Genomic DNA, 24259 nt, shown 5'->3' with positions numbered 1-24259 from the left:
TATGTTTATTATTTTTTGATGCACAATAAATTCCCCTTTTATTATTCACACTGTTTGAGATTATTGAACAGCAATCTTAATTAAATTTCTAAAACTTCTAAATAATTTTTCTATATCTGTCTAAGTAATGATTTTTTCAGTGGGTTATTTAAAAAAATCGTATTAATCATAATATTTCTAATAGGGACAACAGAAACAGATCCATTTTGGGAATACTTTCGGAATCAGCTCCTGGGCAGACCATCTCAAGAAATCAAAGACTGCCATAAACCAAAGCCAGTCCTGCTTCACACTGGAGAGGTGATGCACCCTCATTATTATAGTAAAATTAACATATATTCCCACCTAAAACTTAACACTAAATGAATCCTATGAGTCAAACTCTAAGGACTTAGAATTATGATTATAAAAGATAATGATTTCTTTTTTTGGGGGGGTACCGGGGATCGAACTCTGGACCTTGCTCTCGCAAAGCAGGCAGTGGCACCACTGAGCTAAATCCCCGGCCCAAAAGATACTGATTTCTTAATCCCCTTCATTTTTCATACATATTTATGATACATAATGTTTACATTCTTTTTTTTTCTTTTTTCTCTCATTGAGTTTATTGGTACATTTTAGGTATACAGCACAGTTACATTCATCATTGGGGTCTTGTACCTTTACATGACAGGTCTTGGTTCTCGTTTTTTCCCCCTGTCCCTGCCCTCCTTTCACCCCTTCCTCCCTTCCCTGTAAAATGTTTACATTCTTTGTGTGGAGTTGGTACATGTACATAATGCATCTTAATTCCTTTTTTAATCCCCTTTTCTCTCCCCTTCTTTGCCCTCCACCTCTTGATCCCTTTCTCCCTTGAGAAAGACATATCTCCCCATCTGCTATTATCTTTTATTTTGTTCTTAATTTATACTCTGGGTTTCTCATATAAGCAAAACCAAGAGCGAGGGAGCAGGTTGGGAGAGAATCGATACCTGTACATCCACATCTTAATTCCTTTGAAGAAATTCTCCACAAGGAATATAAACATTGTGTAGTATAAAAATATACTAATATAATAAAAATATAATACATTCTATAAAATAATAATATGATAAACAAATACACTATATAATACAAATAAATAAAAAGAAAAATATACTTATTTGCCTTACTGCAATTTGAGAAATAAATGAAGCAGAATAGTGGGAAAGGAAGAATAAGATGATATTTGTCTTACTCAAGATTCTTATGCACAGAATGTTGCAGTAACCATGTCCCAATTCTTTCACACTTTATACAACATTGTTAACTAAATAAAGGTGCAAGACTTCTGAATGGTAAAGTTAAAGTTCTATTACAGTGAAAACAAAAATTATTATGATGAACTACTCTAAATGGCCTTCTTTATTCATGGTATATAAAAACAGTCACTCATAATACTCTATTTTTTAATTGAGTTTATTGGTACATTTTAGGTATACAATACAGTTACTTTCATTGTTGGGATCTTGTACCTCTACATGACAGGTCTTGGTTCTCATTTTTTCCCCTTGTCCCTGCCCTCCTTTCACCCCCTCCTCCCCTTCCCATTTACAAACACTTTATTTCCATCTTTTCATTTTCTCACAATTTTTCTTTTCCCTTATTACCCTTCCCCTACCCATCCCACCTTCCCTACACCTTTAGCCCTTTTCTTCCCATTTCACAATGTCAGTTATCTCATTAGGATCTTATGTACTATTATAGTACACCAGAGAAACTATTCGGTATTTACACATGTGTGACTTATTTATTTCACTTAGGAGTATCATATTAAATCGCCCAAAACTGAAAACTTTCATGTTAAAATCAGGAACATGACAAAGATGCCCACTATCACCACTCCTCTTCGATATAGTTCTGGAAACATTAGCCAAAGCAATTAGACAAGAGAAAAAAATTAAAGCAATAAAGATAGGAAAGGAAGAAGTTAAACTGTCATTATTTGCTGACGATATGATACTCTACATTGAAGACCCAAAAAACTCCACCAAAAGACTTCTAGACTTGATTGACAGACTCAGTAAAGCAGCCGGATACAAGGTGAACACCCAAAAATCAATAGCCTTTTTGTACACAAATAACAGACTCACTGAGAGAGAAATTAGGGAAGCAATTCCTTTCACAATAGCATCCAAAAAAATGAAGTATCTGGGAATCAATCTAACAAAAGAAGCGAAAGACCTCTACACTGAAAACTACAGCACTCATAATACTCTAGAAGAGTGGTGGCGAGCTATGGCATGTGTGCTGGCATGGGCTATTTACATTGAAAGCTCTAAAAAGATTCACTATCACTGCTCTAGGAGAATCCTTAGTTATTTGTTAACACATTGTGGTTCCATAAAGACAAATTCCCCAAACATTTCCCCGGTAAGGCCAGGTTAATGATGCATTAGCATTTGAAATTTACATGTTATGACCAGGACTGTGCAATACCCGTACAGTGTATTTAGTACCTCATCATAAATTGGAAATCCCACAATAGGATAAAAAATCCAAAGCTTTCAGATCTGTGTCTGTCTGTTGACCATAAGACACGGTGTTCTTGTTTTCGTTCTTAGCTATCAAGACCTCATCCCTGGCATCCAGACATTGTTGATGTTCAAATTGTTACTCTTGGATCTTTGGCCATCACTGCTGTCCCTGGAGAGGTTACGTAAGTTCTTTTTATTTCTCAGTTTTAAAATGTTTATTTTATGTTTCTTTGGGAATTAATTAATATGGGCAGATAATTCTGTGCTGACCCCTTGATATCCTACTGTACCTACATTTGAAAATAATGACAAATATTTTTACCTTCTTTTGGAGAATTCTCTGAAAAATAAATCTCTATGTCTATTATTGGTGTGTAACCTAAGGAAAATATAAACACTTATGAATATACCATAAAATAAACTAATACCGTGAATTTTTATGTCATTTTAAAGACTTGAAATATCTTTAAAATATAAATGCTCAAAGCAATCAATTTGGGAGTTGAAATCATGGAATAATGTTTGAAATTTCTTACATAGTCTTTCCTATATCATTAAGTAGAAATATTTATGTCTTTCCAGTTGCTTAGTCCCTATATCTTGGAATCATCCTTGAATTGTCTGTTTTTCTATTTTTTCCTCTTTCAACTCTTCAGCAAATTCTGTACATTCTGCCCAACACTTTTCTCCATGGTATAAGTCACCCTTCTCTCTCACTCAGACTGTTACAATATCCTCCTATGTGCTCTGCCTCGTTTCTCCCTTAGTTTTCTATAGTGTATCCCCCAAACAACAGCCAAATTAATTCTTTTAAAACCTATGCCAAATTAGGTCGCTTCCTTGCTCAAAAGCATCCAGTAGTTCCCCATCACATTCCAGGTAAATCCTTAAATCATCACACCATACTGTGAGTTTCCACATGACCTATTACTAAGTATATTCTCTGACCTGACTTCTTACTAATCGCCCTTGCTCATGCTTGCTTCAGCCACCCAGCGCTGCCGAGACTCCCTAGAAATGCTCTTGACACATGCCTTTGAAGCGATGGCTCCTTCCGTGTGGAACACATTCCTTTAATTACCCAATATTTTATTCTTCCAGTTCTTTTCTCAAATCCCTTAAGAGGAATGGCAGTTCTTATCACACTATATAAAATGGTCCTCACCCACAGCACCACTACCACCAATCCCCAGAGACATCACTGCGAACATTGTTACCTCAAAGCTCACCGCCATTCCCTTTCATCTGTTCCCTGATTATCATTTCTTGTCGTCTCGCTTTTAAATTTGCTTGTTGACCATCTCTGCTCCCTAGAATATAAGCTCCATATTTTTGAATCATTAGCACTTGGAAATAGGCTTGGTATATGGGAAATGCTCAGTGTCTAATTGAAAGATTAAATATATGGATGAAATGGCAAGTCCTTTGCTGGTTGGAACCATAGTGCACTTTTTCTGTGCCTCAGCTCTAACCAACAAAGACTCCAAAGACTCAATTTATATGTTTTGTTGAATCAATGAATGGAAAAAAGTCATGATGATCTTTTGCTAGTAACGTTTACTGATTCTGTTTTCTTTCTTTGGTCAAATTGTTTTAAGTTTAGAGTTTGCTTTTTATTTTATTTTTTATTGAGTTTATTGGAACAATCTAGGTATACAATACAGTTACATACATTACTGGGATCCTGTACCTTTACATGGCAGGTCTTGGTTCTCATTTTTTTCCCCTTGTCCCTGCCCTCCCTTCACCACCCCCATTTACAAACGCTTTATTTCCATTTTTTCATTTTCTCATATTTTTTCTTTACCCTTGTTCTCTTTCTCCTACCCTACTTTGTAGATAGGGCAGACAGGAAACAAAACAAACCAAAACAAACCACTGAACTTTAGCTTTGCTTTTTCATTTATTTCCTATATTTTTACCTTATTATGTGTTAACCCAGGGCAACTTTTTGGCTTTTACTACAAGGCTTTTTCTATACTTGCATGCATTCTAAATAAAAAACATTTACATAATTATGTTTTCTTGATTTAGGACTATGTCTGGACGAAGACTTCAAGAGGCAATTCAAACAGTATGTTAAATATTAAATGAAATAGCTACCTATTATCTCCCCATCTATCGCTATGATTTGACATCTCTTGTTATGAATAATTTCATAAATATTTCTAGAGTTCCATACTTCTTCAAATTAATAGGTAGAGGTGAATATTAACTATTATTTGTATAAGAACCAGATTTAAAAACATAAGACAATTATTTTCAGGTTAAAATATTTTATTAGTATTTCTGTATAAATAATTTAAGAATTAATAATGGTTTTATGGATTAGCTAAGAAATAATCCCTAATCACTAATCTTAAAGCCCTATGAACATTTTACATCAAATGTCTTTGTCACCTTCTTGTTGCTGGGATACAGTACTCAACACCCACAATTTAAAGAAATAGTTTGGCTCATGTTTTTAATCCATAGTCCCCTGGCTCAAAGGCATAACAGCATGGCACACAGGCATAGCAGAAGAAAAGCTGTTCATGTTGTGGCTGGCAACCAGGAAGCAGAGAGAGAGAGAGGTGAACAGAGCCAGGGAGGAATATATACCTTCCAGAGTATGTACTTAGGGACCTGCCTCCCGCCCAGACCCTGCCTCCTAACAGCAAGTCAGTTGTAATATCCCCATGGTCCAATCTTTTTCAAAAGCCCCAACTTTTGGGGGACATCTAGATAGATACCATAGCATAAACTGTATCACATTTTGGGAGTTCTGTGTACTATGTATATTTATGATTTTCTTTATATTCTTTATACACAGAAAGTATTTAAAAACAGTTCTATAATGACATATAAACAAATATCTTGTTACATGGAGCTGAAAATAAGTGTTTGGGTTGCTAATATTTACTTATATTTTTTAGAAAGTTGATTTTCAAAACTCTCAAAATTGATTTTACTGTCTCTATATCTGCAAATGTTATTGTTAAGATGCTCATAGATCCATTGACATGTACAACTGTAGTGCAGAGTTTTGCCTATAAATTTTCATCAAGAACTCTGATACCTCTGGATTTCTTGGTGGTTTTGATATTGGGAGAATTTATTCAGAGAGACATCTTAAATTACTAATTCACATCAGTGATTGTGCCTTAAATATAATTGGAATGCTAATAAATTTAAAGGGAAAAGAAAAAAAATATGAGAAAATGGAAAAAAAAAGTGTTTATAAATGGGGAGGGGAGGAGGGGGTGAAGGGAGGGCAGGGACAAGGGGAAAAAATGAGAACCAAGACCTGTCATGTAAAGGTACAAGATCCCAATAACGGATGTAACTGTACTGTATACCTAAAATGTACCAATAAACTCAATGAAAAAATAAATTTAAGATGAAGAGGAATTTTACTGGACTCTATTCCCCCCTCCTAGGAATTTGCATCACATGGGATGAAGGATATGACTGTTGCAATTTCGGGTCTATGCAATGTTTACACACATTACATTACCACTTATGAAGAATACCAGGTAAAGTACAAGTGTTCTCATCATTTAAATGAATTACACCTTGGCCAAGACCAGTGTGTCAAATGCATACTTCATAGATTTTTCTGAGAGAGATTTTATTTTAATGGGGGAATATATGAGAATAGTAAAGCTACAGCTTGTATCTGGGACTTCCAAGTTTATAATTTCTGAGTTCAGGTCAGAATTCTAGACTCTGATTTCCATCTTTCCTCAAAACAACAATTTTGTCAGAGATGCTGGTAATAAGCATAGTCTGTGGCATACAGATAACCACTCATAAGCTTGTGACTAAGCCTCTATAGAGCTTGGGAAAAGTCCCACTGACAGTATCCTTTTATTGGATGCACCAGTTAAGCACTTTGCAAATGTAATCTTAAGTAATCCTTGCAGTGCATGTGGAATCAGAGTATTACTGTATCCATAAAAAATGAAGTCCTAGAGAATTTTGGAGAGATTTGTGGCTGGCATTGCTTCTTTGTTTATAAACAGTTCAGAAAGCAACCCAGGTACTTTCTTTTTTAATGCTAGCACAGTGTTATTAAGGGTTGGAAAAGAAACTGACTCTACAGAGTGAATTTGGGCCAAGCAGAAGTAGGAAAAGAAGTATACCTACACTATGAGGATGAGTCATCCATGCAATAGAGAACACAAGGGCCTCCTTTGTGCTTTTTAACACTAGTAGTTAAGCACATGACAACAGTCTAGAGTCCCGCAGCTAATGTTTTCTAACATACTAGCTGTTATATCATGGCAGCCCATGCACACGTACAGTGATCCCTCGGCAAATATTCAGTGACAGACATTAGAAGTGAAATCTGCCCTTTTTCGTTTTCTTGGCTGAACTGAAATCCTCAGAGAATAGCCTTATAAAGAGAAAAGCTTTCTTTTGGCCCATTACTTTGGACCTTTCAATTCATCATTGGTAGACACATTCCTTTTCGGTCTCTGGTTGTGGCTCTGGATGAAAATGGGGGGAATGTGTGGTGAAGCAAAATGATTCACCTCACATGGAGGAGGCAAATAAGAGAAAGAGGAAGTGGCTGGGTCCCACTATTCCCTTAGAGACCACGTCCCCAATGACTCAAAGTCTTCCCCTGAAGGCCACTTTTAATGGTTCTGTGTCTTCCAATAGTCCCTGGCCAAGGAATAGGACTTTATCACAGGGACCTTTTGCGCTCATGCTTTAGCCTAAGGAAAGCACTGTTGAATATGAGTTCTTAACAGAGGCAAACAAGGATAGGAAAAATAGAATTATTTTTCCACCATTTTCTGTTATTTAGTATTTCCTTTGATTATGTATGTAGGAAACAAACAATAATAATATTAGCAGTACCTCAGACTTTGTCACCAGTAAGAACCACAGATATTTTAATATAGCATACAGTTATTACAGATCTGGAAATATCTTTTATTCTTATTATTATTTCCCCCCTTATTATTATTTTGAAATCACAGTAGTAACTGGATCTACAGCTGAGTCTTATTATGCAATAGTGCAATAAAGAAGCATACATGTTATTATATCACCAAATTGGTTTATTACAGTCTGATAAATGTATTTCATTTAATTGATTTCCTTTTTTACTCTCATCAGTTTTATTTTGAGCCATCAATTTGAGAGAGGGCTACGGGTCTCAGCAGACTGCCAAAGGTGGCCATGGCACAAACAAGAATAGGATCCCCTAGTGTCTCATCGCCCAGTCCAGGATGTGTTCTGTAGAGGTTACTATTAACTCATAAATTAATTCAACAGATATACGTTGTGACTGACACTGCTAGTCACATTTTGGAGCACAGCAATGCAAAGGTTGCCCTAACCCCAAACCATTAGAAGTGAATCTAATAGGAAAAGACAAAAGCAAATGATTGCATTTTGGGTAAGGCATGCACAGGTGATGTGAAAACAAGGAGAAAAAGTACTAGACTGGACTCAGTATTTGAGGACAAGGACTGGGAGGTATTCAGGAAGAGGTAAGATCTGTTTGAGTTTTTGAGAACAAGTGAGGGTAGTCAAACAAGTAAAAACTAGGAAGATGTCTTTACAGAGGGAACAACACATCAGTGATCAGGAGGGGTAGATTCAGCACGTTGGTGGCCATAATTAGTTGGAGTACCATGAAGAAAGTATGATAAGGGTGTGGCAAGATAAGAGTAAGAGGCAGGGCTTAGCTGATGGAGTCTTATATCTTGCGCTACAGAGCTTTGACTCAATAAGAAAGGATTAGGGGAACTGCCTAGGATTCAAAGCAAAAGTACTTTGATCCACCTTGTGATTTAGAAAGGTCACTGGGAGACCATGTAGCAAATGAATAGGAAGGCAATGTGTAGAGACAGAACTGTTTGAGAAGCTGTGGCTGACACCTGGGTTACAGAGGAGGGTTTGAACAAAGGTAAGGAAAGTAGAGACAGAGGAAAATGGACAAAGAGATTTTTAAGGAGGGAGAGTGATAAGATGTGGTGGATGATAGCATGTAGGATGAGGGAGAAAGAGCAGTCTAAAATGATTACCACCTGATCCTCATGTGAGTGCGGAAGGGTGGCACTCACTGAGCTGCAGATGTATTAGGGAAAACAGGTGTGTTTGGGGTGATGCGTGAATTTTTAGATCGGATGAGTGAGGTTCCCATTGAGTTCAGGCAAAAAGAGGTGCATTTGGCTCTGTTTTCATATCTCTGATGGGTTAAATTTCTGCACAGAGTATCATCAACACCCAGTTTATCCAGGAATTATTAGGACTTTTTTCTCCCCAATTTATGCCCCAAATAAGGTGTTTATGTATTACAAGTACTTACAATAGACAGAAACTCAGGAGAGGCCACCCTTTTTCGTATTAATTGTAGCGATAGTCTAAATGCTGCAAGCAAAGAGAATCCACTGAATTTAACAAGCCAGGGGAGCCATTTATTCTGCATGGTAAATGGACATACCCACTCTCATTTTTTTATAACTAATATTGAAGAGTATGCTGGCTTAAACGAGATGTAGTTATCACCCTTGCCTTAAAAGTTACACTCTGTAAATGAATGAAAACATCGGAATCACCCATACCTCTCTTTGTTTCTCCTGCAGGCTCAGCGGTATGAGGCAGCATCTACAGTCTATGGCCCACACACTCTGTCCGCTTACATCCAGCTCTTCAAAGCTCTTGCTAAGGCCATTGCTACGGTAATCCAATATTGCCTATGTGTCTGCCTGTGTTTCTGTTTGTCCGTCGCAGATTGAGGAGACACAGAGGAAGCAAAAGAAAACCTTAAGTCTCACATTTTCAATTTTTGGACAGTTTTTATATTAAAAAATTTGGGCAAATTTTATAGTAAAGAACCAGAGACTTCTACAAAAATTATAGTTACATAGCTAGGAGAACATGAAATTCTACTACTAATAAAATTCAGAGTCAGTCAACACCCTTGTACTCTACATGATCAGAGACACTTCTCTAGTAACCATCTATAGAAATAATTCCAGAAAGTATAGCTGTAGTCAGTCAACATCCTTTAGTTGTGGCTGCTTTCCTCACACACACAATGTGAAGTAAGGAGAGACTATTTTCCTTCATTTTTCAGATGAGCGGAGAGTCTGGAAGATGGTAAGTGATCAGGCTTATCAGAATTATACCTGGAAGTTGGACTAGTGTTCTCTAATCCTCCTCAGTCTCTCCGCTCACTCCGAGAGTTACGTAGGTCAGCAATTTTAGGAAATCAGTTGTTGATAATACAACGTTTCTGGAATTAGAGTGCATCTTCTAGTCAGTGGAATTTTACCACTATAATTAATAACATTATTATTTTCTTGGTGGTTCAAAATAATATAAGTTGTTTTAATGCATGGAGGCTTAGATTTCATGAAGTAGAGTTACTGCCTTGGAATACACACATACCATCTACCCAAAGAAAACTGCCCACACACTTATTTGATTTAAAGAAACTTCACGTTAGATTTTTTCCTTTTTTTATGGTTACTTTTGAAGCTGCAGTGGTGATTTCAGTTTAGCTAACAAGGAGGATTAAGAGCTTAGCAAACAGATCTTTATATAATAACATATAAACTTTGGTAAAAGCTGCAAAATGATTAAGACACAGCAAGTACAATAAATCCCTGTCAAAGAAAGAACTTGAATATATTGGATTGAAATAGATGAATTTTCTGTCCAAGTCAAATCATTTGAATATTAGCAATTTCATAAGCTTCTACCATTAGTTACTGATTGCATGATTCAGATTTCAGGATGGCATGTTTACTTTGTGTATATTTTAACTGATCATTATTTTAATCATAGTGTTCCCCTCAGTTTTAATGTTAATGTCTGTTAATGTTTTTCATAGAAAATAATATTTAGTGAAAGCAACTGTGGTTCCTTTGTTTCATGGTCTGCTTTATGATCATGTATTTTGAGACTAGCTATGTGATCTTGAAAAAAGAACTATCTCCAAGTATATTTTCTCATTTATAAAGTGAAAATTACAATACATACCCATCCCATATGCTGTTATAGAGATTAGCTATATAATGTGAACCTTAAAAAATTAAATATGTATCAAAGGCTATTTAAAGATTGAGATTTGCATTTTGATGCCATGCGCAAAGTGTCAAATTTGGTAGAAAACTGACTTAAACCAGACAAGATGTAGGCTGATTTTAAATTTAAAATAAAAATGCATATTTTTTCGCACAGAAAAGGATGGGGAAGGACTCAGTACTACTCTGGGTGAAAGGGTCTCAATACCTTTTATAAATTCAGTAGATAATTCCAGGTCATATTATGAAAGCTTATCATGTGTCAAGTCCTTGTCTAAAGTCACATAGTTAAAAAGTTCCTGTCTCTCAGAATCTAAATATACGCAGTGTCTGATCTGCTCACTGATCCCAAGGCTATCTTTCCAATGGAATTAAACAGCTGCCTCTCACTGAAACTTTCTTCTAATGACAAAAGTTTAAACTATAGATACCTTTTTTTAAAGGCTACTAGCATTTGGATTGCATGTATGTGTGCAAGCATGGGCTTATGTGTGTGCCAGTGTGTGGGTGTGCATTTTTTTGCTTCCTTTAATGAAGACATTTCTAGAGGTCTGGGAAAAGGATCTTTAGCTTTATGTTGAGCTTTCTTTAAGCAAATGCTTTCTATTTCAGGACACAGTAGCCAACATGAGCAGTGGTCCTGATCCTCCAGTTTTCAAACAACTGATAGCCCCACTGATCCCTAATATTGTGGATAGAGCACCAATAGGCAGAAAATTTGGGGATGTCCTGGAGCCAGTGAAACCTGAATACAGAGTGGTAAGACTCAGTGAAAGATCTTAAAATACTTCAAAGACCTGTTCGGGGAGGTAAAAGAGAGGATGTTGTTTAATGTCACTACCTTCTTCTCATTGTACCAGAGACCAGTGGGGGTGAACTAATTGTTATCACTGAAAGCTTTAAAAGTTTCACCATCACTGCCATAGCCTGTGTTTATCAATGATAATTTTGACAGTTGTTCTTATCTTTGCAGAGACTCTGCAAAAGTAATAAGAATAGGAAATTCTTTTCGGGGAAGGTAATTATGTACAATTAAATTACTAAAATAAATTCTCAAATGATGGTCAAAGATCCATTCACTGGAGCTGAGAGATGTCTTTTAAATCGAGGGGTTAGAAAAAGCTAGATATCAAACAGTATCTGTACCAGCATATTTTATGTTGATCTTCTACCATATAACCTAATCATTTATTAGTTCTAATAGGTGGTATTATTGTTTTTGTATGTTTTCCTTAGGAATTTCAAAACATAGTACATCATCTACAAATAAAAATTGGTTTACTTATTGTTTTCTGGGGTTTTGTTTCCTGAATGTCTTTTTTTTTCTCATTGAATAGTCTGGGACCTTCAATAAAGTGTTTAATAGAAGTTGTGAGATTGAATACCTTTGCCTTGTTTTGTGATCCTAGGAGGGAAGCATTTAATGTTACTTCATTTAATATGATGTTTTAAGGTTTTTGTCCATGGTTATGATAGCTCTCTTTCATACTTAGTATGTTGAGAGCTTTGGTTGTTAGTGGGTATTGGGTATTTTCAAGTGCTTTTCTGTGTTGTTGAGATGATCTAGTAGTTTTGTTTTTTTGTTTTTTTACTCTGCTCATATGGAATATTGTCTCTACTCTCAGTTATTAAATAAATATCCTTTAGTTTTGGTATTAATGCTTCCTTATGCTGCTTAATCTGATTTCTAAAACATTGCTGTTTTACACCCATGTCTATGAGGGATATTTGTTTTATTTTGGGGGGTACTGGAGATCGAACTCAGGACCTTATGCTTACGAAGCAGGCAGTAGCACCTCTGAGTTAAATCCCTGGCTCTTTGAGGGATATTTGTAGTTTTCTTTTCCCATGTTGTCTTTACCACCAGTGTTGCCATTTTAGTCACTTTCTCATTGCTGGGACACAATATCCAACAGCTACAATTTGGAGGAAGAGAAGCTCGTGTTTTCATGTTTTTTGGCTCATGTTTTCAGTTCATGGTTGGCTGGCTCTAAGCAAAAACAGCATAGTAGAAGGACATAGGGAGGAAGGAGGAAGACTTGTTTTTAGGATTCTTTAAGATTTCTGTCTCCATTGCCTTAAAATATGTTTGCAGCTTTTTGGGTGGCGCTGGAGTCTCCTTCTGGAGGTGGTTTCTGGGTTTTTATGTCTTAATAAAATAATTGGTCAACACAAGTATAAGCGATAGCAAAGTTTTATTAGAGGTAGAAAAAGAAACCAGCAAGAGCGTGTTTGGGCCAAGTAAAAGTAGGACAAGAGGTACACCTTACAGCATGAGGTCAAACCATCCACACAAAAGAAAACACAACAGCAAAAACTCAGCGTGGTCTGCCCTTTCTATACGTATCATCCAGTCCTCAGGGTGACACCCAGTCTGGGCCATCCTAGGAAAATCTACTCTTGTTCTCATGAGAAGTCCATGTGCAGGGCTTAGGGGAACTGCTCTGGTCATGTGTCTTAGGGTTTTGTAATTAACAGGTTATACCTACTTTCTCAGCCAGTTTTACCACCCCTAATCTCCTGTCTCATTTTCCCCTGAGATACATACTTCTCCATAAGTCTTTATGGGCTGCTGAGGGAGTGGAGGTCTGTCTGCTATAGGCTTCTATAGGATGCAGACCCTGCCTATTGGGGATGATGTGCTCTCCAACTACCTTGGGATGTTATGGCTCACTGGCTGGGTTGAAAAAAGAAACATGTCAGAAGAGTATGAGAAAAGAGTGACTATTTGAGCTGCCTGTTTGATGGGAGAAAGAAAGTAACTTTACTATTATGTTGGGGATGTAGAACCCAAATATGAGGAGTAGGTCAGACCTCCATACTTCTTATGGAGGATAAGAATGGCAAAGATGGGGATTAGATAAATTATCAAGAGCCTGAGAGCTATAGCCTTAGCAAGATTACCCACATAATGGATCTCATTAAAAGTAACGATCCTCAATACAGGTGCTCATGTGGTGAATTAGAGTCATTTAAGACTGTTCTTATCTGCAGCCTGTACAATACTAAAGTCTTGCTTTTGGAAGAGGAGCCTTTGGTCTTCTAGAGGTTCTCAGGAATAGCTTTTTTCTTATTCCTGTGAAAATTCTAGTGACCATTTCCCATCTAGGATTTTTATGACTTGTCACTGCATCCCTTGAGGAAGGACCACAATGGTTCCTCATGAATTGGGAATAGAGTAAGGTCTTGAGTGGCTGTAGGGCTGCCCTTCTTGCTTCCCTGTCATCCTTTCGACTTCCCAAGGAGACTTTAGACATGTCTCTTTGGATCCCTTACCATGATTGAACTGCATGGGAAGTTAGACTACTTCTAAGAGTTGTAGAATTTCCTGCTTGTTTTTTTTTTTTAATTGAGTTTATTGATACATTTTAGGTATACAGTACAGTACAGTTACATTCATTATTGGGATCTTATACCTTAGGTGCCTTGCACACAGAGCACACAGTGGGTTGGTTTAGTGATGTGCCCAGTGTCCAGATTTCTTGCATTTAAAACACAAATTTTTGTTGTACTTGGATTTTCTCCTAGATAATTTAGGTGAATTTTAATCCAATTGTGACATATAATTCTTTTGACCCACCTCCAGATCCTGATTGTTGAACACAGAAAAAGCCATGTTCAGCAATTGGGTCATAGGTATTTGGGAGCACATCTGAAGTTTCTTCATTAAACAGACGGGAGAGACCAATTTCTCCTGAGATACAGATGGGGGATCTAAGGACAGGATCATCAAAGATATCTCTCTCTTCTTTGGGGACCACTCTAAATGCCATAGTTTCTGGGCTTTTCTTTAGATAGTCACAAAAGCCTGAACATAAAGGATTTCATTTCACCTGCATTTTAAGTAGAAACAACTTAACTAAAACTTAGTCTCATAATTTGAACTGCCATCCCATACTTATGTCTTGCCACTTCCTAGTTCATGTTGAATCCAAACCATATCTCAATAGCAGAAAAAATATTCCTTTTTAAATTGGCAGTGTCAAACCTCCCATCGATCAAGGACATGGCCTACAGGCAAAGTCAGTAGAATATGTGGGGCATAGTTAATAAGATTTCCCACAGCTCATTTGGGGGCCTATAGAGAGAAACAACTAGGTCTTGGGTCTTTAAGATGGCATCCCATGCAGAATGAGAAGACCCCATTAGTTCAGAGTATCACCTGTGAGACTCAAGTATTTATGAGACAGATATCCCTGTCAGAGTTTAGGGTGTCTTTCATAGAAATGAAGAAAAAAGCCCTACCGAAGGATTTTTGTCTCCATATGGGGTCCTAACTCCTTAGGGAGAGGGATTGTGCCTTTAATGGCTCTTCTTAAGCAGGGTGGAGCCACTTGGGAAACAATATCTCTTGTATTTACTCCATATAAAAGCTTTGGTACTTTGTTTAAGGTAGTAGAGATAGGAAAAAAACCTTTAAAAACATAAGAAGGCCTCACAGTTTCTTGAGTTAAGCTTTATTGGCTTTTCTTTTCTTTTGCTTAGGCTAACAAGCATATTGTTCTAAATAACCTGCATTTTGTTAGAAAAAACAATAAAGGGATCTAGAGACTAACATGACAGTGGCTGGCCCTGAACAGTGGCCAGCTACATGATAAGACAAGGTGGCAGCCTCTACTAAGAATGTGCCCTGAGAAAGAGCCATATAGAAGAAAAGCACAGATGAGACTTTGGGAATAAAAATGAGTGAACTGGGGTAGGCAGCTACTCAGGCAGACTACTAAGTTACCAACAGCTATTTTTCCCCAAACAGTGAGAAAGTGAGCAAAGTACCATGGAGAACAGAAATGCAAGGACAGAAAGTCATAATAACAGTATCTCTATTTAATTTGTACTCCTGGGGTTACTGCAAACAAGAAAAAGAAGAAAAGGGAAGACAAACTTCAAGCAGGCCTGTAGGCCTCCTGTGGCTGAAAGAAAAAGAAAACACATAGGAACAAACTAAAAAATGTGCCCAAAAGCCTTAGCTGCTCTCTTAGCTAGCTAAGCCATGGTGGCTAAGACACCAGGTTTTGGGATGCTAGAGTCTCCTTCTGGGGGTGGTTTCTAGGTCCTTTTTGTCTTGAGCAAGGAATTGGTCAAGACAAGTGCAAAAAAGTCTTATTAAAGGTAAGAAAAGCAACACTCTGCAGAGTGATTTTGGGCCAAGTACAAGTAGGAAAACAACTACATCCTACAGCATAAGAGTGCGCTATTATGAAGAGGCACAAGAGCAAGCACTTAATGGCGAGTGTCTCTTTTTGTATCATTTACACCTCAGGTTGATATTAGATCTAGGCCATTCTATCAAAAATTTGCTCAAATTCTTGTGAGAAGTCCGTATTCGGGGCTTTGGGAACTGTTTGGCACAGTGTCCTGGGGTTTTATAATTCACAGGTCACACTTATTTCCCAGCTAGCCTTGCTGTGCCCTAATCTGTTTCGGAAGGAGGCAGAGACGGAAGATATATCCTTCCAGATCATGCCCCCAGTGACCTACCTCTTCTGACCAGACCCTACCTCCTAACAGCAAGTCAGCTGCTGAACTCACCGGTGGATGATCTCAGTGATTATTACCCAGTGATCTAGTAACCCTACCCAAGCCCTACAATGTGAGTGAGTGTGTGAGACTTCGGTGAGAGATTCTTAATCTAAACCATAAAAATTATAAAGCATGAGCTGGGAAGAGTTTCCTTTTTATCTTCTAAACAAATTTTCAAAGGATTTGTGTTCTATCTTCTTTAAATAGTTGATCAGATTTATTTACAAAAACATAGATCTGAGTTTTCTTTATGAAAAAAATTTTAATTATCAATTTGGTTTCTTTTAATTAATTTTTTAAACTTGTTATATGCTAATTTAAATTTTTAATTTTTTCTCTGAGTCCATTATGTGACTTTCTTGGAATTTAACTTGTCTTTATAGGAATTTGTATATTTTTAGAAATTTCCATCTCTCTAGGAATTTTCCCATTTTATAAAATATTGTATAATCTGTTGGATAAAATTTCTTGTTATTTATAGTATTCCCTCCTAATCCTCTTAATTTCTGTAGGGTTAATAATGCCTCTTCTTTCTGACTGACTTTCATAATTTGTGTCTTCAAAGAGCCAACTTTAATCTTATTGCTTAGGTCTGCTGTTTTACCCATTACTAAGTTTTGTAAGCAGGACCAGAACAGCTTTTAGTCTAGGGTGGCCTTCCTCTTTCCCCCATTGACATACACACAAAAGTAAAACTCTTCTGAATTAAGAAATTTTTCCCTCTGGCTGAAAGGAATAGGAGCCTTCCACAACTCCATATGAACTTGGGGATTATTCCCTCTACTTTTGTTTGATGACTCCTTTCCTGGCTTTGAGTAATGCCGTTGTATGCATGCAGAGTTGAGCAGAGTCTTACCCAAGTTTCTAGTACTCGTTTCAGCTCTGCTCTTTGTGGTGTTCTCTTCTGTTACCATAAGGTAACTCAAAGACTGTCTGACTTTCATGGATTCTGTCTTCTACATCCTCAGCATAGATAAACACCTGACATGGACTGAATTCTTCCCCCCATCTTTTGCAGTAGCTTATAAATTCTCTGAAGTCATTCAGTTGGGATGATTGTAGGGCTAACCTTCTTTATATTCTACCACTCAGTTATAATTATCTTTCATTGCTCAATGTCCTATTTTCTTTAAAACCATTGTCCAGTGATTTAGTTATTTCAAATTGGAGGATAGTATACAACCAGATGCTATGTTTTGTGTAAATATGTTTGTCATCCAATGAAAAGTTTAGATTGACCTTATTTGGTTGAGTCTGTTGCTTATATGTGTATGGAAAGGAGGTGGGAATCAGTTGCAAGGACTACAGAATCCATTTTAATGAGCTATCACAAATGTAAACTACAGCTTTAGATCTTCATCTACATTTGAATTTACAAAAAATTTTTTTTCTGGCTCCAAATTTCTGTGTTCACTGTTGGAAGGGCATTTTCTCTGATACTCTTAGATGGTATTACTTGATCATATAGAATGGAATCTACCCAGTAATCAAGAATACTAAAAAATATAATGGATAATGCCCAAGTTTGAGTATAACAAAGATTCTTTCATTAGAACTTACCAAATAAATTTTTATTTCCAGGGAGAAGTTGTTGAAGTTACATTTGTAGGTGCTAACCCAAAGAATTCAGCAGAAAACAGAGTAAGTATCACTTTTCTCTTATAAATCTAAATCCACTTTTAATCCTTTTATTCACTTGAATATCCCTTTAGAAGTTAACAATCTTATTTTTCCAGGTGGGAAAATCTTCAATGTGTACAATAAGTATGGAGTTGGGTCTGGAAAAGGTCCACAGAAAACATCTTATTGTCTCTAGGAATATCTATTTGTCTATCTATCATCTATCTATTTATCTGTCTATCTATCTATCTATCTATCTATCTATCTATCTATCTATCTATCTATCTACCACAATTCATATAGGTCTGCACTGTCTCTTGACAACTCTATCTACCAATTCATATAGGTCTGCACTGTCTCTTGACAAGATAGTAATTTAAACACAAACTCATTTATGCACTTAAATTTAGAGCTTTACTGAATTTGGCAAACTAATCAAAGGACTGAACAAGTTAAGTGTGTCTTGAAGCCCTTTCCTCTCATTTGTGGACCCTTTCTTCCTCTTCCATCATTACTACCTGTAACCCTACCTCTTCTGTTTGGAGTGATCACTGATCTCCAGATAGATCTCTTACAGGCTTGGGTTCTGGTCCCAGGGGCTTTCTTTTGCATTGACAAATTTCCCTACTCCCTATTCCTGACATTAGTAAGTTATTTACTTATTAATATTAAAAAGTGACAGATGAAATACATATCCAATGCAAAAGCAAATAGAAATGCATACAATAAATGTGAAAAAGTACCCCTTGTCCTACAAATCTGATTTTCAAGAGGTAATTACTGTTAATAGTTTGTTTCAAATGATATAGACTTTTTGTTTTTATGATATATATATATATATATACATACATATTTTTACACAAGTATAATATATCTACTAATAACATGAAGTAATTTTTAGTTTTCTGTAAATTCATTTGAATGGCCTTATGACCACACAAGCAATAAGTGGACGTATTCTAGTTGTAAACATTTAAGTAAAGAAATTTTTAGAGGAAAAGAGAGTGGACATATTAAAGGTATTCTTGGGTTATATTTTTACTGTGGGTGAGTTTTCATTTTACACTATTGATGAGATGAGGCTATTCTGCCCTGAGACCATAATCACTTGTAACCCAAACTATTTTTCTTTTAAGTGAGCCTTTCCATGTCTGCTCATTAAACATCATTATTGCCATAAAAATTGTGGCAACCTAACACCACCAGATGTGAGATTGGGCAAAAATGTTCTGGTTCTTGGGTAGTCACTATGCACCTGTTTAAATTTTTTTTTTCTGGTATCAGGGATTGAACTCAGGACCTTATGCTTGAGAGGCAGGTGCAGTGCTACGGAGCTAAATCCCCGGCCCCTGCACCTATTTCAAGCAACTTCTGCTGGAGATATATCCAAATGTTGACATGCTTGTAACGCTTTTTTCTGGAATTAACAAATTGTTCTGCCAAAGCTTCAGTCTTAGCTGTCGTTTGCCATCCTTAGGGTAGAAGAACTCTATCATCATTATTTACACAGAGAAACAAGAGAACAAAATTCTTAAAACACTGTAACGGAAAGATACTTAATTTATAAAAATGTCCTGGGACTTGGTGCAAAACAGTTACAAGTACTCTTTATTTCTAGTACTCATTATCAGTATTTATCAAGTGCTTACTATTTGCAGGTCCTGGGCTAAATGCTTCGTATACATTATCACATGGATTTAATTTAATCTTCACTACTCCCAATAAGTTACATTCTATGAACACTTTTGAGATTGCTAAACTGAACCCTAGAAAGATTGACTAATTGGTAGTAACTGATTATGCTTCTTGAAGAGGTTATGGTAGGGATGTGCTTTTATTCTGTGGTGCAGACTTGTGCTCCTCTGTACACTTGACCTCTTCCCTAGGTCCTATCCTACTTCCTACTCCATTCCTCTGCAATGTCATTCGACCCTACATGGGCAGAAACAGCTTAAAAAATGATCCACTCAGCAAAGGCTTAGTTGATCACTGGTAAATGACACATGTAAAGGACTGTGATGGATAAACGTGAATTTAGCACAACTCTTATATTTTAAGGGCCACAGTCTAAAGGATTTTGAGGAAAATCGGTGATTTATGGCCTTTGTATTTATTACCTTGTCACATTCATATCTGTACTTTATTTTCAGCTAAATTCATGGCTTGAAACAAATTTCCCTGTTACAGTAATCTTCGTGTGAAGAAATAAAATCTACTTATAATATGGTTTCTAGGAATCCATTATGACAAAATATAGGAACTGCCTGGTACAAGGAAGATTTATGTATTCTTTCCAATTCTTTCACTGAGGGAGATATAGTAACTAATAATTCATCTACAGGAAATTGAAAGATGAAGAAACTGTCATTTTCCCTTCTAAATCATAAGGTGACCAAGAAAAGTCTTGGATATAGAGCAATAAACATGTCATGGAAAGAGATGACTTATGCCCTTTTTAAATCTTACATTTTCCCCCAGTTTCTTCTCAGCCCTAATTTCCAATCAGCTCCATAATTATGTTTCTCTGAAATGTCTAAAAATGTCCTGGTTTTAAATGGACTGGACAAATTAATATTCTGAAGACACTGCATAGAATGTTAAAGAGAACACCTAAGAATTCAGATGAAATTCTAATACAGTTTCACGCAAGGAATTGGGTGGTTGGTGTGTGGTCAGCAAAGAAGTTAGTAGAGACTGGATCTTTTTGTGACTATGTGGTATCTGATATTAATTTTATTTCAGAGCCACGAGACCTTTCTCACTGTGGAGAAATATGAAGACACTACAGCAGCCTGGCACATAATGTATAATGACGCCTCCTGGGACACTCGGTGAGCATGTCTTATGAATATTTTGTCCTTCAGACCTGGGCAGAAGTTGGTTAATAATGCAGGAAACATGCAGAGGACTGACTCAAAGCATGGTATTCATAATATCAAATTCCCAAGGATCCTTCTAGCCGTATTTAATTTATTAGACTTAATTTTGATTCTGCTTTTCTACCAAACAGTGTAGTATGTGCTTCTGTAAGATAGGTGCTAATGAGGTTATGGCTTCCATTCTTAGAGGCATCTGGTTAGTTTCATTTTCTTTTTCATGGTCACAGATAACTAATGCCTTCTGGCAAGGTGGTTGAAAGAGGTGTTGGGTGAAGGAGTTGCAGTGTCTCTGAAGAGCACATCATTCCTACTTGGAAAATAACAAACCTATTCCAGTATGTAGTTCATGCTTGTGTGTGAACAGTGATTCTTCATTTACTTATAGGAACCTGAGAGGCTTACGATGTTTAACTCTTGCAGTGTCAAGCAAGGTGATATCAAGTTCCTGTATTCCAGAGACATTTATCTCTCTGCCCTTTATTACCAAATTACAGAGTTTAATAAATATTTTGAGGATTTCAACAGTTTGTCTGAAGTAGAAAATTTTTATCTTCTCAACTTTGTAAAAGTTATACCACAAGAGAGTGGCACAGAAGTGGGTAAAATTTTTGGCAATTTGTATCTAATTCAGATAATCTCAAGGCAATTAATTATTTGCATGCTGGTTTGAGTCATATGGTTCACTGAAAAATAGGGATTTGACCATGTTGTGGTCGATTTGATAGCCTCATGTAAATACAAGCATGATTTCTTTCTTGTTCTCTAGAACTCTACAGATGTGTGTGTGTGTGTGTGTGTGTGTGTGTGTGTACACCAAGTAATACATACATATTGTACAAAAAGTAGCTTTACTGATGATGAAAAAGAATGATCTTCTATATTAAAAGCTAACACTGGAAATACCAGGCAACACTCAGGACAGGTTTAGAACCCTGTCTTGTTCATCACCAGCAAGTAGCATAAAATATTTATAGAGAGCACAAAGCCAATCACTCAGCAACAAAATTTTGAGGACACTCTCTGTACCCAAAGGATTAGCTTTCTACATAACTGAGATATCAAGCAATTTGCTGGTCAGTGTCTCACTATGCCTTGAGGAGTGCTGGAGCTGCTCGCCATGGTAGGCTGAGGCCAGCAGGATCTGAGTCCATGTGTTTTTCTCTTCTCAGCCACTCTTCCACGGTTTGATAAGCTCCATTCCTACTTACCTGCTTTTTGTTTTTGGCTACACCAAGTTTGTGCCCACTTTGTACACTGAGTCTTCTGTTTTTTCTTTCTAAAACACTCTTGTTCACTATCTATGTTGACAGTGTAAATTACATTTTCTCAGAGAAGATTTTATTTTATTATTTAGCTTATTCTTTTTTTTCCTCATTGAGTCTATTGGTACATTTTAGGTATACACTACAATTACATTCATTATTGGGATCTTGTACCTTTACATGACAGGTCTTGGTTATCATTTTTTCCCCTTGTCCCTGCCCTCCCTTCACCCCCTCCTCCCCTCCCCATTTACAAACACTTTATTTCCATTTTTTTCATTTTCTCCTATTTTTTTCCTTTTCCCTTATTATCTTTCCCCTACCCTTCCCATATTTCCTACACCTTTAGCCCTTTTCTTTCTATTAGGATTATTCTTAAAACTCTCAAATTTATTGGTTTATTTATAGGATGTCTTTATTTCCATTCCTATCCCAATACAGTGTAAGTTTCATAAAACTTTAAGACTATGTCCATCTTTCTCATTACTGTGAGGTATGATAAAAAGTATGGCAAATGTTAAAATTTTTAAAATCTGTTACAGTAAGACACATTGGCATTAATAGACCTCAAAATTCTCCTGCCTGCTTGAAACATACTTATCCCATCGTTCTTGCCACTTTCTGAAGCAGTGCTGGAAGTGCTCTTTTGTGAGTGTCTTTAGTTGCGCTGTTGTAGCTGCCTGGATATACCATGCTTTTCATGGATGTCGCTTTGACTTTGGGGAAGAGCCAGAAGTTACATGATTCCAGATCTGGTGAAACAGCTGGATGAGGACACGTTGTAATGTTTCTACAAGGCTGCCTTAGCATTGGATGGCCCTCGGCAGCAACACTCATCATGCTTTCAATTATACCTTGTAAGGGTACCAGTGAGAGAGGACTTCTTGAAGCAGAATTCTGAGTAGAAGTGAAAGTGGTGCATATGCTCACGAAACACATATTTTAAAGAAATCAAACTAGATGTGAAAAGAAGTGTCAGTCGCTACAGAGTCTGATAAGGACTAAGAGAGTGCTATAATAATTCAAAGCAGGAGACATCTGTGTTCTAAATATCAAGTAAGATTTCCTGGGATGGGTAAAGTGTAGGTGTTAGAAAGGCAGAACAAGTAAAGATATTTCTTCAATTTTTCTTTAAAGTTCCTCTTTTAAGAAATAGTTATTTATATTTTGTTCATTGCTATATCCTCAGTGGCTAGAGTAGTATCTTGTTTGTTGCAGACACTCCTTGAATATTCGTTGAATGTTCACACATTTTTAAGACTAAAATTGTATTTTTCTTATTTGTTTTCTTTCTACCAACAGGTTTTATTGGCACAAGGGAGCCTTTGGTTGGAGCAATGCAACAATTCAGTGGCATATTCCAGACACTGCCCAGGCTGGAATCTACAGAATAAGATATTTTGGACATAATCGGAAGCAGGAAATTCTGAAGTCTGCAGTTATACTTTCATTTGAAGGCACTTCCTCTGCTTTTGAAGTTGTAACTACTTAGTGAAAAGTTGAGAGATACTTAAAAATCATCTTTACTCTGTGTGCATTATGAAACTGGTTTCACATAACTGTGAATCACCATTTGGACTTTTGTAATTATCCCTGTTTTGGGGACAGATAGTTTACTGCTGGGACAGAGTCGTGTGTGTGTTTGTGTGTGTGTGTGTGTGTGTGTGTGTGTGTGGGTGTGTAAAGGTGAGAAACAGAAACAGAGAGAGGAAGAAGGAGGAAGGGAGACTTAGAGGGGGAGGGATAGGGAAAGGGGAATGTGTGTGTGTGTGTGTGTGTGTGTGTGTGTGTGTGTGTGTGTGTGTGTCATACTCCAGTAGCCATGCACTTTGTGGTCTACAGCCTAAAGCATGATTTCCTTTGAGGCCTTGTGATTGTTTAAGGGACAGTTCTCTTCAAGATGAAACCTCTGAAATGTTGTTGAGAATGTTCAAAAATATGTGAGCATTGTTTAGCCTTTTTATTTATAGAATTATAGAATGTTAGCCCTGGAAAAGTGTATAGAAATTGTCTAGATTGATCTTGTATTTTACAGACTGGAAAAATCAGGTTTTGTGGATTTCAGATTCAAATAAACTTACAGCACTTTCCCCCATTGCATTTAAAAATATTATATACCTTTATTATAAATGTAGAACCCTAATGAGAGAAACAGAAAATTAGCATGTCATTTTTTCCTGCATTCAAATAAGCATAGCCCTTCTAAGTAGTCACTCTGGATTTGGTATGCCTGGTAGAGTTGATGCTCAAATTATTTCTGGAATTGCCAATTATGAGAAGTCAGACATGAGATAGTTTGATCATGCCTTGTATTTCCCTAAGTGTCCTTATTCTAGTAGCTTGTAGATCTTATTCTCAAGATTTACTCTAAATGATTTTGACTGTTTTTGCCAATCAAATTCACCCCAAACCACAAAGCTTTGCCATTCATGTAGATGTTAAAATGAGGGTCA

General features: G+C 36.7%; 1 protein-coding gene across 7 annotated transcripts in view; it reads left to right on the top strand.

Moving 5' to 3' along the window:
• The window catches only part of Asah2 (N-acylsphingosine amidohydrolase 2), an 85391-nt gene extending 61887 nt beyond the window's left edge, over positions 1-23504 (top strand). For 5 of the 7 annotated variants that reach the window (XM_033766629.1, XM_033766630.1, XM_010606285.3 and 2 more), the window contains 8 exons: positions 2583-2677; positions 4530-4569; positions 5915-6010; positions 9080-9175; positions 11138-11284; positions 17627-17686; positions 20408-20496; positions 23109-23504. In XM_033766629.1, coding sequence (XP_033622520.1) covers positions 2583-2677; positions 4530-4569; positions 5915-6010; positions 9080-9175; positions 11138-11284; positions 17627-17686; positions 20408-20496; positions 23109-23298 — 813 coding nt within the window. In that variant the 3' untranslated portion in view covers positions 23299-23504. Of the gene's footprint in view, positions 1-151; positions 301-2582; positions 2678-4529; positions 4570-5914; positions 6011-9079; positions 9176-11137; positions 11285-17626; positions 17687-20407; positions 20497-23108 lie in introns of those variants that run through there. The other 2 variants (XM_033766633.1, XM_019204850.2) reach the window with 2 other exon arrangements.
• Positions 23505-24259: the final 755 nt, after the last annotated feature.

The sequence above is a fragment of the Fukomys damarensis genome, unplaced genomic scaffold (genome assembly GCF_012274545.1).
Source record: "Fukomys damarensis isolate Sample0158 unplaced genomic scaffold, DMR_v1.0_HiC HiC_scaffold_20, whole genome shotgun sequence".
Lineage (NCBI taxonomy): Eukaryota > Metazoa > Chordata > Mammalia > Rodentia > Bathyergidae > Fukomys > Fukomys damarensis.
This window is presented reverse-complemented; position numbering and strand designations above follow the sequence as displayed.